At 45.1% G+C, this 11,644-nt stretch overlaps 1 protein-coding gene across 1 annotated transcript; it reads left to right on the top strand.

Annotated features, from left to right (window-relative positions):
• The first annotated feature begins 1,031 nt into the window (after positions 1-1,031).
• LOC143388564 (semaphorin-4C-like) lies at positions 1,032-10,990 on the top strand. Its single transcript, XM_076842249.1, is given in 13 exon segments — positions 1,032-1,049; positions 1,736-1,798; positions 1,944-2,042; positions 2,140-2,236; positions 2,338-2,454; positions 2,545-2,693; positions 2,776-2,934; positions 3,585-3,803; positions 4,813-4,970; positions 5,258-5,423; positions 9,103-9,228; positions 9,357-9,571; positions 10,786-10,990. Coding segments are annotated over 13 exon segments (1,791 nt in total).
• Positions 10,991-11,644: the final 654 nt, after the last annotated feature.

The raw sequence follows: 11,644 nt of genomic DNA, 5'->3' as shown, positions 1-11,644 counted from the left end.
CTTAGTTCTGTGGCAGGCTTGAAAGTTTCTTTCTTTATAGGATTCATGATATTCTGATTGATATATTTCATTTACGGTACCCTCCCCTTGCATCCCTTCAACTCTCCCTCTGACCCCTTTGTCTATACTACAGTTATGGTATATGCAGTTTCAAATATACCACAACAAAACCCACTATTCTATATAATTAGCATACACAAAAAATCCCCCCTTTAGAGGGGATTGAACCCAGGGACACTTAACCACTGACCCACATCCCCAGCCCTTTTCATATTTTATTTAGCAACAGGGTCTCACTGAGTTGCTTAGGGCCTTGCTTTTGCTGAGGCTGTCTTTGAACTTGCAAACCTTCTGCCTCAGCCTTTAGAGCCACTAGGATTACAGGTATGCACAACCACGCCTGACTCGGAACTATAGTTTTTAGGAGAGGGGTCAAGGTACTAGAGTGCATGTTACAAGAGCAGCCCCTTGTTCTTCTTTTGATGACATACTTCAGTGTGCTCTCATTTCTAGCAGCCCTTACTTGCAAGGCTTTATGGAATCAGCCAGGTTTTGATGAAGCCGTTACCTAAAGTCACCACCAAAAGGGAAAGGAAAAAAAAATTCCAGTGTGCTCTTTGCATTCCCAGGATTATCCCTTGCTCTGTTCCACGTGTTCTCTGGCTGAAAGGCTGCCCACAGAGCAACCTGCTTTATAATTCAGAGACTGGGGAGGCTTCAAGTTGCAAGTCACATATTAACAAAGAGGATTTATCTCATCACTGCAGCCCAACAGATGCACACAAACTTCATACATACTGCAGATGCTATAAGTGTGCTCCCAATTTGCTTTTTTGCTATTGGTGCCTAATGGAGAGTAGAAATAATGCCACCAATATTCTAGGGTCACACTACCTAAGGATTCAAGCAGGCTGCTGGGCTCCATCTCCAATGATAAAAGGATGGGAAATAAGGAGGAGAGAAACATTCTGAGCCTGTGCTGTCTGATCTCTGCCACAAAACTTCAACCCTGCCATCAGCTGCAAACACGTATGGGCACTGGAGATCCAGTGAGATACTGTGATATTCATTTACTTGTGTGTGGGAAGGGTGGATGAAAAGCTACACATATTTAGAGTTTCAACAATAATTTAAAAAGTGGCATAACATCCTTGGAAAAAGAACTCCTTGCCTCTAAACTTAAAAGACATGGAAAGACAATTGCTTAGAATAAATCAATTTGGATGGGTACAGCCACTCTGGAAAGCAATATGGAGATTCCTCAGAAAGCTTGGAATGCAACCACCATTTGACCCAATTAAACCACATGGTATCTCATCAAATAGTGTGCCCCCAGGCCTTCCCAACCCCCATCAGGATCAGCAAGCTCTCTCTTCCCTTCTATGGCACTTACTGGATTATGCCATGATGAAGTACTATGGGACTCCCCCCAAACATACCCATGTACTTGAGCTTAAACACAGGGACACTCTATGAGCTGCATTCCCAGTCCCTTTTCAAAGTTTATTTACATACAAGTTCTTACTACGTTGCAAGGGCTGGCCTTCAATTTGTAATACTTCTGCCTCAGCCTCCTGAGTGACTTGGAAGACAAGTGCCAGGGTTCCTTGCTGGTGGCTAGGGGCTTCTGTCCTCTACTGAAAGAAGCTTCCGGAGGATGAGGATCAAGATTTCCCACAGGGAATCATCCTTCTCTGCATCTACTTATGACATTACCATATTCCTTGTCCACTAGATCTTCTGGGAGGCACCAGCTGAGAAGAAGATCGAGTGTTCTGAGAAAGGGAAGAGCAACCATGTGGATGCTCAGGCACTGCTGGCCTCCTGAGCCTCACAGGGCACTGTTCCCTGGAGTACTGTCATAGGAGGACAGACCTCTCTTTAGCCTCAGCACTAGTGGCCCTCACCTAGGGGTCTCACTGACTGATCCCTTTATCCCCAAGATGGAGTGTTTCAACTGCATCTGCTTCCTGCAGCCTTACAACACCTCCCATCTGTATGTCTGTGGTACCTACGCCTTTTAGCCCAAGTGCACCTACATTGTGAGTGCTGCCCCACCCTGGGTGCCTGCCACCCTGGCCACCAGTATGGGGTCCTGCCCTCATGCTCATCCTCCTGACTGGCTCCCTCTGCCTCTAGAACATGCTCACCTTCACTTTGGAGCATGAAGATTTTGATGATGGGAAGGGGAATTGTCCCTATGACCCAGCTAAGGGCCACACTGGCCTTCTTGTAGGTGAGTGGATGTGCCTGTTTTGGGTGAGTCCCTTGGAACTTGACACACTCTGGGGTGTCTACACCTTGTTTATGGCCTGACTATCCTTCCATTTCCCACAGATGGTGAGTTGTACTCAGCCACCCTCAATAACTTCCTGGGCACCCAGCCTGTCATCCTCCAGAACATGGGGCCCTATCACCCCATGAAGGCAGAGTACGAGGCCTTATGGCTCAACAGTGAGCAGGGAGAAGGACTGAGGAAGCCCAGGGTTGGAAACCTGTGAGGTCCTTGTCACCTTATGACTGAACCTCCTTGCCTTGCTGCAGGGCCCCACTTCATTGCCTCTGCCTATGTCCCTGAGAGTGTGGGGAGCATCACAGGGGATGACGACAAGGTGTACTTCTTCAGTGAGAGGGTGGTGGAATACGACTGCTGTACCAAGCAGCTGCAGGCCCAAGTTGCCCGTGTCTGCAAGGTATTGAGCCCCCAGCATGAGCCCTGGGAACCCTGTGGGCTGGGCATCGGCTGACCCACTGCATCTCCTTGATATCTGCCAGAGTGACATAGCCGGTGCACACACACTGCAGAAGAAGTGGACCAAATTCCTGAAGTCACAGCTGGGGTGCTCAGTGCCCAACCAGCAGCTCTATTTCAACCAGCTGCAGTCTGTGCACACCCTGCAGGGTGCCTCCTGGCACAAGACCACCTTCTTTGGTGTATTTCAAATGTGATGATGAGTTGGCCAGGAATGCTGGGGTGGGGATGAGCAGGTGTTCACGTCAAGGGCAGTATGTGGGTGGGAGGGCCTGAACCATGCTGTCCTATAGGGACATCCAAGTGGTCAGTGTCTGGAACACTGAGTACTTGCCCGTTTTAAAGGCCCCTGGGGAAAGAAGGCAAGGCCCTGCCTGGTGGCACCTTAGATCTGCCTGCTGGTATATTCTTCTGCCCATGAGCATTTTCTGCTGATCCCTACATTCCTGCAATCTCTGGAGCTGGGGTGAGATGTTAAGGTGGACTTTGGACCTGACCCTTGAGATCCCTCTCTCATTGCAACAGGGGTAATGTGGACCTTGACTCAGTCTGTGAGTACCAGTTGGAAGAGATCCAGTGGGTGTTCCAAGGTCTCTACAAGGAGGGGGACATGGTGGGGAATCAGAAGGACAGGCCCAGAGCACCACTGGGGACTAGGCAGAAACCAACCCTGGGTTGTTTGAGGAAGTGCAGAAGTGGGGTCAATACACTGACCCACTACCCAGCCCCCAGCCTGGTTCACTGAGTCCTTTGGGCAGGAAGTGTTCCCTGTCAGTTCCAGTGGCCTCCCAACAGCTGATAGCTCCCCTGTCCATACCCCTACCCCCACAAGTGCATCAACAAATGGCACCATCACCATGGTCACACCAGTTCTCTGGAGCTGGCTGACAGAACCCTCATCTTCATCAAGAAGCACCCACTTATGGATGAGCAGGTAGAGCCTTCATGGGGCCAGCCCCTGCTCATGAAAACACCAATTTCACCCATCTGGTGGCTGACCAATTTACAGGATTTAACAAAGCCACCTATACACTGCTGTTCATTGGCACAGGTAGGTAAGCTCTTGGGTGTGTCTGGGGCTGGAATACACCCAAGAGCCTCATTCCCTGTCATTGACACTCCCTTCTCCAGACTTTTCCAGGAGATGGCTGGCTGCTCAAGGCTGTGATCCTGAGGCCTGGGGTCTACCTGATTGAGGAACTGTAAGTGTTTGATAAGAAAAATGTGGAAAGCCTTGTGCTGTCACCAAGCAAGGTAGCTAATTAGACTCCATGCACTGCCATTGCACCCACTCCACCATCCCCAAATCAGGTTGGCATGGTTGGCCAGTTCAGCACACCTAAGTCAGCTCAGGGCAAGCCTGGGAAGTCAGGGTGTGTGCTGACAGGATTGGCACTCCACAGGAGCATTATGTATACCCTGGTCCCTGCAGGGCTGCATTCCCAGAATTAGTCCTGGAGAAAACTCATGTTTTTTTTTTAGACACCTCTATGTGGGTCCAGGACTCTGCTTACAGCCTCCTCTCTGATCCTCTCCATACTCACCAGACTTCCCCAGCTTTGACATGTTTATGGTGCCCTCCCAGCATTGGTTTCTGCCTAGTCCCCAGTGGTGCATTGGGCCTGACCCGCTGATTCCCCACCATGTCCCCTGAAGTGTTGTCTTTTTCCTTAACCCTCATACACATTTGCAGCATCCTCTGGATGATGATTTGTTTGCCTTTTGCAGCTATTATCACTTAAAATTTTTTCCCAGCACATGGAGTAATAGCAGAAAGGATATGGGGTTGTGTAAACACTCAGATTGGCAGTTACCATTCAAAGAGAGAACACCTTATGCTGTGCTGGTGCTATTGTGAGAGCCAAGGGCACTGGAGGAAAATGTTTCATGCCTTCTGTGTGTATAGCCTCCCTGTTTTCTTGAGTCTTGCACCTTCCTTTGCAGTGCTGTCTTCTGCCTCTTCTTCATATGGGCACCTCTCATGCTTGTGCTTCTTGGAGTCTGAGCAGCCCTGGGATGCATGTGGCCCTACCAACCCTCTCACTCCTCTTCTCCCACAGAAGCTTCTCTTTGCTGGCTCCTGCTCTCATTTGGTCCAGCTGCCCCTGGCAGACTCTGTGAAGTACTACATCTGTGCAGACTGTGTCCTTGAGTGGGACTCCTACTCTGCCTGGAGCATCAACACTAGTCACTGTTTGTCTGTGGCCAGCTACTCTGGGTGAGCTGGGTTCTGCAAGGGCTGGGACCAGGAAGGTGTGTGGATACGGTGGTTGGAACCACGCTTCTGACACCCCTTTCCTCTGCCAGATCTCTACTTGTTCAGAACATGGGGATCTCAGATACCAGAGGCTTTTGTGACCTTCATGGCACTAAGAAAGGTGAGCTTTTTTGTGTTTCCCTCCACTCCAGATGGGCTGTGGTCCTTAGGTGGATTTTCCATATCACACCTCCCTGGCCCTTGGTCTCTTGCACTGACTCTGCTACCTTCTCTCTCTGTTGCTACAGTCAGGTGAATGCTGAAAAACATCACAATGGTAGTGGGCACAGACTTGCTACTTCCCTGTCCCTCTCCTCCAAGTTGGCCTATGCCCGCTGGATCTTTGAGGGCCAGGACCTACCTGCAGATGAACCATGCTCCATCCACTATGATGCCCATCTCCAAGCCCTGGTGGTGATGACTGCCCAATATCACCATGCTGGGGACTACAACTGCTTTTCAGAGGAGTAGGGGACATGGCTGGCTGTTGAGGGGTATCTTGTGGCTGTGATAGTGGGCCCCTCAGTGACCTGGATGTTCAGGCCCCCATGGAATACCTATGGCTTATGTGGCTGGCTGTGGTTGCCCTGGGGGCTCTGAGCATGGTGTTACTGGTTTTTCTGGTTTGGTCGCTTTGCCAGCGGCTTCAGGAAAATCTGGAAAATGATATCAAGGCAGCAGAGAGGACCCTATTGTACCCACTGGAGTTGCTCAGTGGGTACAATAGTTGCTCAGTGGGTACAATAGTTGACTGATGTGATCATCAGTCCCCTTTCCAGCTCAGAAACAGAAGAGTAATTTTGAGATCCTGTTGGATACTAGTAATTGGATGGCCCCTCTAGATTGTGCCTGGACATGCTGGGGCCAGCTTGGAGTTGGGTCCCTATCTGCACCTCCTGGCAACCCAGGCCAGCCCCTGTCTTCTTGAACACCTCTTTCTAGGGCCCTCAGGAGCGGGCCTAAGGGCCTGTGATATTGTTTAGAGACACTTTTGGTTGTTAAAATGCCAGGTGTTGTCTACATCCTTTCATGCCCAGGTCAGCTCCCACCCTAAGGACTGTTGTCACCTGACTCCATTTGTTTCTTTGTTTATGTATTTTCTAATTCCACAATGATAAAGATCTTTTTCAATTGTATTGTGTGAATTATTCCTCCTTCAAATGATACCTTTTCTCTGGGGTCATTTTGCTTTATTCAGATGTATTATTTTTTGTACTGGGGACTGAATCCAGGGTTGCCACATCCCAAGCCCTTTTTTTATATTTTACTTACAGACAGCATCTCCCTGAATTCCTTAAAGCCTCACTAAGTTGCTGAGATTGTTCTTGAACTTGCGATCCTCTGCTATCAGCCTCCAGAGCTTCTTGGATTACTGGTGTGCACCAAAATATGTGGTTTAATTGTTTAATAACAGCTTAATAGTTTTTATTTCAGGGAGAAAGCTGTCCTTTCCTGCCCCTACTCTAGTTATAGTTTAACTAGTCATAAATCTCTAGAATGACAGGTTGTTGTTGTTGTTGTTGTTCAGTCCTTTGGAAATCTCTTTTATCTGCTTGTGTCTGCAGCAGTTGTTAAATCTTCTGTTAATCTGATTATTGATCTTTGATGCATAATGTTCTTTTGGGTTTCTTTTAGATGTTCTCTTTTTTATTTATATTTTAATTATTGTTATTTTATTTTTGGTTTTTGGTACTGGGGATTGAACCCAGGGACATTCTAACCCTGAGCTACATTTCCAGAATTTTTATTTTTTATATGGATTCAGGTTTTCACTAGGTTGGTTAGGGCCTTACTAAGCTGCTGAAGCAGGCTTTGATCTCCAGATCTTCTTGCCTCACTCTGAGTCATTGGGATTACAGGCATTCACCACCACACTCAACTTAGATTATAACTTTTAAAAATTGGTATATTGTAAATATACATAATCATAGGATTCATTATGCCACATCTGTGCATGCCCATAATTTGGTCAATCTTGTATATAATATTCTTAACTTGGGATTTTTTCTCCCTGGGTTTAATGTAGATTTCAGTCCTATAACTCCAAGTTGATAAGTCAGTGTGTCTGATTTTGTGAGGGAGTTTCTGCTGCTTTTATTGTCTTTGTACATCTATTCAAATGGTCCCTTTTCTCACTTTTATGTTTTGTTCATTTGTTACCTTATCAGGGAGGCCATCCCTGCCCACTGCATTATAGCCCTTCACTGACTTCAGAGCACCTAGCACCACCATAATATATACATACACACACACAGTTTTTGCACACAGATATATTTCAGACTAAGCATATATTTATGTATAAGATACACACATATGCATTATTCTTACCTTTCCATAAGCTCCATGTAAGCTCCATATAATATCATGCTGGCCTGTAATCTCAGTGACTCCAGAGTCTCAGTGGGAAGATTGCATGCTCCAAGACAACTTGGACAATTTAGTGAGGCCCTGTCTCACAAAACAAAAAGGGCTGAGGAGTAGTTCAGTAGAAGCACACCCCTGAGTTTATTACATTAAACAAGTTTCTTTAATTTTTCAAATGATTATTTGCCCAAATCTATGAGTTGGAGGTAAATATTGATATTTAGTATTTTATACTCATTTGGGAAGATAATTCTTGACTCTTATTTTATAAGTCAGAAGAAAGAAACCAAGCTTAGCTTTTCAAAAATTGGTTACCCTGACAAAAATAAAATTCTAAACTTGCACTTGCTTCCATTCCCCGAATAATATAAAATAATTGATTTTACAAGAACTACAAGAAACCTGAAATTCCTTGAAGCACCAGTTTAACAAATTTATCCCCACAATAATTCTGAAAATATTAATATAATTAAGGAAAATAATTGTGTCTTGTCAAATGGGAATATTGGGCCTCTGTTTGTTTATTGTTTTATATTCCAAGGGGCTTCCCAGAAATGTACCAATTTAAAATCTTGTTAATTAGCCATTATTTAATGAGATTAACTATCATTATTTTGGAATACTAAGTATAGTGAAAATAATAGCTGAAGAATATAACTATGCTAAGCAATCAATAACTTGGTTTATTTATCCTAACAACAATGCAAATTTTATAAAGAAAGACAAGAATTTAAAAAAAAAAAACAATGTTTGTCTGTTTGTTTTCCACAGATACATCACCCTGTATCTGTGGAACACAATGCTGGTTAGTGTTCAAAACATTTATTGAATGATTGATTGATGGATATAAAACCAATCTAATCATATGGAGGACCTATTTCCTCAACATTATTGTAAATTTCCTCCAGGTTCCATTGGAAACATAGGTGCTGCTCGTTATTCCTAAAGAAATTGAGATAGAGAACTGGTTAGAAGAGGATATTCATATCTTCTGAATTTACTGCAAAATAGTTTCACTGATTTACAATAGCTATATAGTGGATGAATAAAGGTATGGAAAGAAATGTTACTTGCTGAGAATGAATAACTCAAGGTGCCTTTCTTTGTTTGGGGCCAAGCTCCAGATAAGACATTTACTTTCCTCAACTAAAAGTACCATGAGTTTTTTTCCAAAAATATAATTTATGAAGTGAATAACTTAAAATTTATCAAAGTTCATATTTATCTTAAATATATGTTCAAATTTACTTCAGTCCAATCAGTATGAAACAACTAAAACTTCCACTAATTATGTGCAGATAAAATAGCCAACTAGTTGATATTTTTAATCAATAAACTCCTTGGGAATAGTTACCTATTCTTTGTAAATTTTTATTTCAATGAAAAAATTATTATTTCAAATAATAATTTCAATAAAATAATTTACCAAAAAAAGTACATACAGATCCGAAATCACTTATACTAAATAAACATTGGAAACAAGATATACTCCATAACTTTGTGTCAAAACACAAGTGATACCAAATTGACCTGAAGCAATTTACAGTTCTTATATAACTCATTTTCAACCCCCAGCCCTATGTTGCAGCTTCACCTACCGGAGTGTGTCTTCCCCACCCCACTGGGCAGGAGCTAGTGCTGACAGTTAGGGCACCATCATATTTGCAGAATGCTTTATACCTGATCTGCCTCCACTCATGTGTTTCATGCCTTTTCCCTGTCCCCACAGAAACTGCAGGTCAAGGAAGAGTATAGAGCCACATTCAGTGAGATCAGTAAATCAGGGTACTGGCTGCTGTCAGAGATGGAACTGCAGGTGTTACTCATCATTACCAAGTGCTTTGAGGACATGAAGGTGGCTGCTTAAACTGTGGATACCAAGAATGTGGGTGCCTGAGTAGGCCAATGAGTGGGCACTGTGGGAATCTCCCAAACTAGGTAGGGCCTTGCCCCTGACTGCCCACCCACTGTTCCTTCCCCCAGGACACCCAGATTCTCATTGAGGTGCACAAGTCAAGTTATGCCCGCCCTGGTGATGTGGAATTTGAGGACTTCAGCCAGCCTGTGATCTGTGCACACTCAGAAAATGGCCTGGACACCTGCTCAGATGGAGAGCCTAAGTTCCAGGGCCCTGGCCATAGTTGTGCCAAGCGCTGGCCTTTTGGCAAGAAGAGCAACGTGGGAGCCCAGAATGTTGTGTGAGAAGGCACTGAGTGGGGACAGCTGAGGCCCTAATGAGTTGAGCCCAGCCACAGGAATGCTGAGTCCTGGGCCATACTTTTCCTCTTTGCTACATTCCTGGGCTGGAGGTAAGGAAGGCAAGTCAGAAGCACATTGGCCTGGGAGTCCCCTGAGACTGAGGAGGGCAGGATGTTGTCCTGTGGCATCTGTCTGCTGATGCTCAGGATGCTGGGAGAAGATCTGTTGGTGGAATTCGTGCTGGACTGACAGTTTGTGTTCCTGTCTTTTAGGAGTGCCCCTAACCCCAGATCTCTATCCATCTGATGGATCCTTATGCTCTATAGTTTTGGTATTTTTTGTTTGTTTGTGTGTTTTCAGCATCAGATGTAAACCCTAACACCACCGGTTTATATCTTGGACAGCTCCTGACTCCCTAGTATGCCTTAGACACCTCCCACTGACACCAGCCATTCTGGTCTTCAGCCCTCTCCTCCTAAGCTGTAACCCCTGACCTTTCCTGCCTTCCACAGCCCTCTATGAGTGGCATGCCACTTTGGCCTGTGTCTGAAGACTTTCTTCATGCAAATGCCTCCTGTACCTCCTTCTAAACTGAGTCCAGAAAACCCAGTGGACTATAGCATCCCTGTTCCAGCCCCTAGACCTAATAGTCAAGGGATGTAGGAGATGGGGTAGAGAGAGGTGTGACCTCTTTCTCTGAGTCTAATGTCCTCCTTGTTACCTATCAGATTTTGTGTTGCCCTTACATGTACTTTCTGTGTGATTATGCATCTTGATTTGGAATATTATTACTATTTTTTATTTCTTTTTTGCTTTTGCTTCTCTGCATCCATACTTATGTTCATCCTTCTGTCCATCTTCATTTTCTGCCCTTGCCTCCTCCTTGCCTGTCCCTTCCTGGACCCAGCTGGTAGTCACGCCCCCCCCAACCCTCTTCCCCCTAGAGGGTGTCATGTCCTTGGCCTTGCCTAATGGGTTCCCTTACCAGCTATGTCTATGATCCCTTGGTCTTATTGAGTGAGATCAGTAAGTCAGTCAATCTGTGGCTACCATCCTTCCAGATCCTTCCAGGAGGCCATGGGGGTAAGTGAGGACTGTGGGAGGAGGGATGGCACTGGCCCTCCCATCAGCAAGGTGGTGAACCCTAGGCTTGCTTCCTGCAGCCAGCTGGGTCCCACTCCTTCTTCACTCTGTCTATGAACTTTCTCCCAAGATATTTGGAAGGGAAGGAAGGTGGACTTGAATCTTCAGGAGTGTGCAGCGCCTGGAAGCTTCAGCTTCAGAATCCCAGACTCAACCCTCTCTTTCCTTTGCAGACTGTGGCTTCAGAGGATTTTAGCCACTTGCCCCTAGAGCAGCAGAGAAAGCAGCTCCAGTATCAGTTAGAAGAACACAACCAGGAGCTGAAGAAGAGGTGAATCAGAGGTAGGGCCTGGCAGAGGGGCCAGGCAGGGGACTGAAGAGTGCCATTGGGTTATATTTAAAAGAATGGTGTGCTCAACAATAGAGTGCTTGCCTAGCACAGACAAAAAGTAACCATAAAATATTTACACTCAAATGCACCCAAAAATGTCAGAGACACCAGCAGGGAGGTTTTATAGGTGATTCTTCATGTGCCTGGAGGAAACTGTTGCTTTCGCTCCCATGCAAGGATTTCTAGCAAACAGAGTGAAAGCTGCCAGCTTATTTAGAAGGCTGGGAAACCTGGGTTCCCAAATCAGTGAGCAAGAATTCAAGTCAATGAAATTATGGTCTCATTTTTCCTCACTTCTGGTTTTAGATACAAAATTCTGACAAGAAAATTTAATGATGTACTACAAAACAATACATGGCATGGTGGTGTTAGTTGGGTGCCACAGAACTGTATGCTTCATAGTAATCACAAGAGGAAATTTTGTGTTATGTCTCCTTCACCAGAATAGGAAAAGGTTGTTTTTTAAAGAAAAAAATACATAATCAATTGGGCATTATCCCAACAATGCAAACATGGTTCAATATCAAGAAGCCTTACAGTCTAATCCATCACATTAGAGAGCTAAAAGGAAATAAAAGCATATTGCTAACTTTTTAAT

Source organism: Callospermophilus lateralis, unplaced genomic scaffold (assembly GCF_048772815.1).
Source record: "Callospermophilus lateralis isolate mCalLat2 unplaced genomic scaffold, mCalLat2.hap1 Scaffold_64, whole genome shotgun sequence".
Taxonomy (NCBI): domain Eukaryota; kingdom Metazoa; phylum Chordata; class Mammalia; order Rodentia; family Sciuridae; genus Callospermophilus; species Callospermophilus lateralis.
Note: the sequence above shows the minus strand (reverse complement) of the source record. Positions and strands in the feature narration are given on the sequence as shown.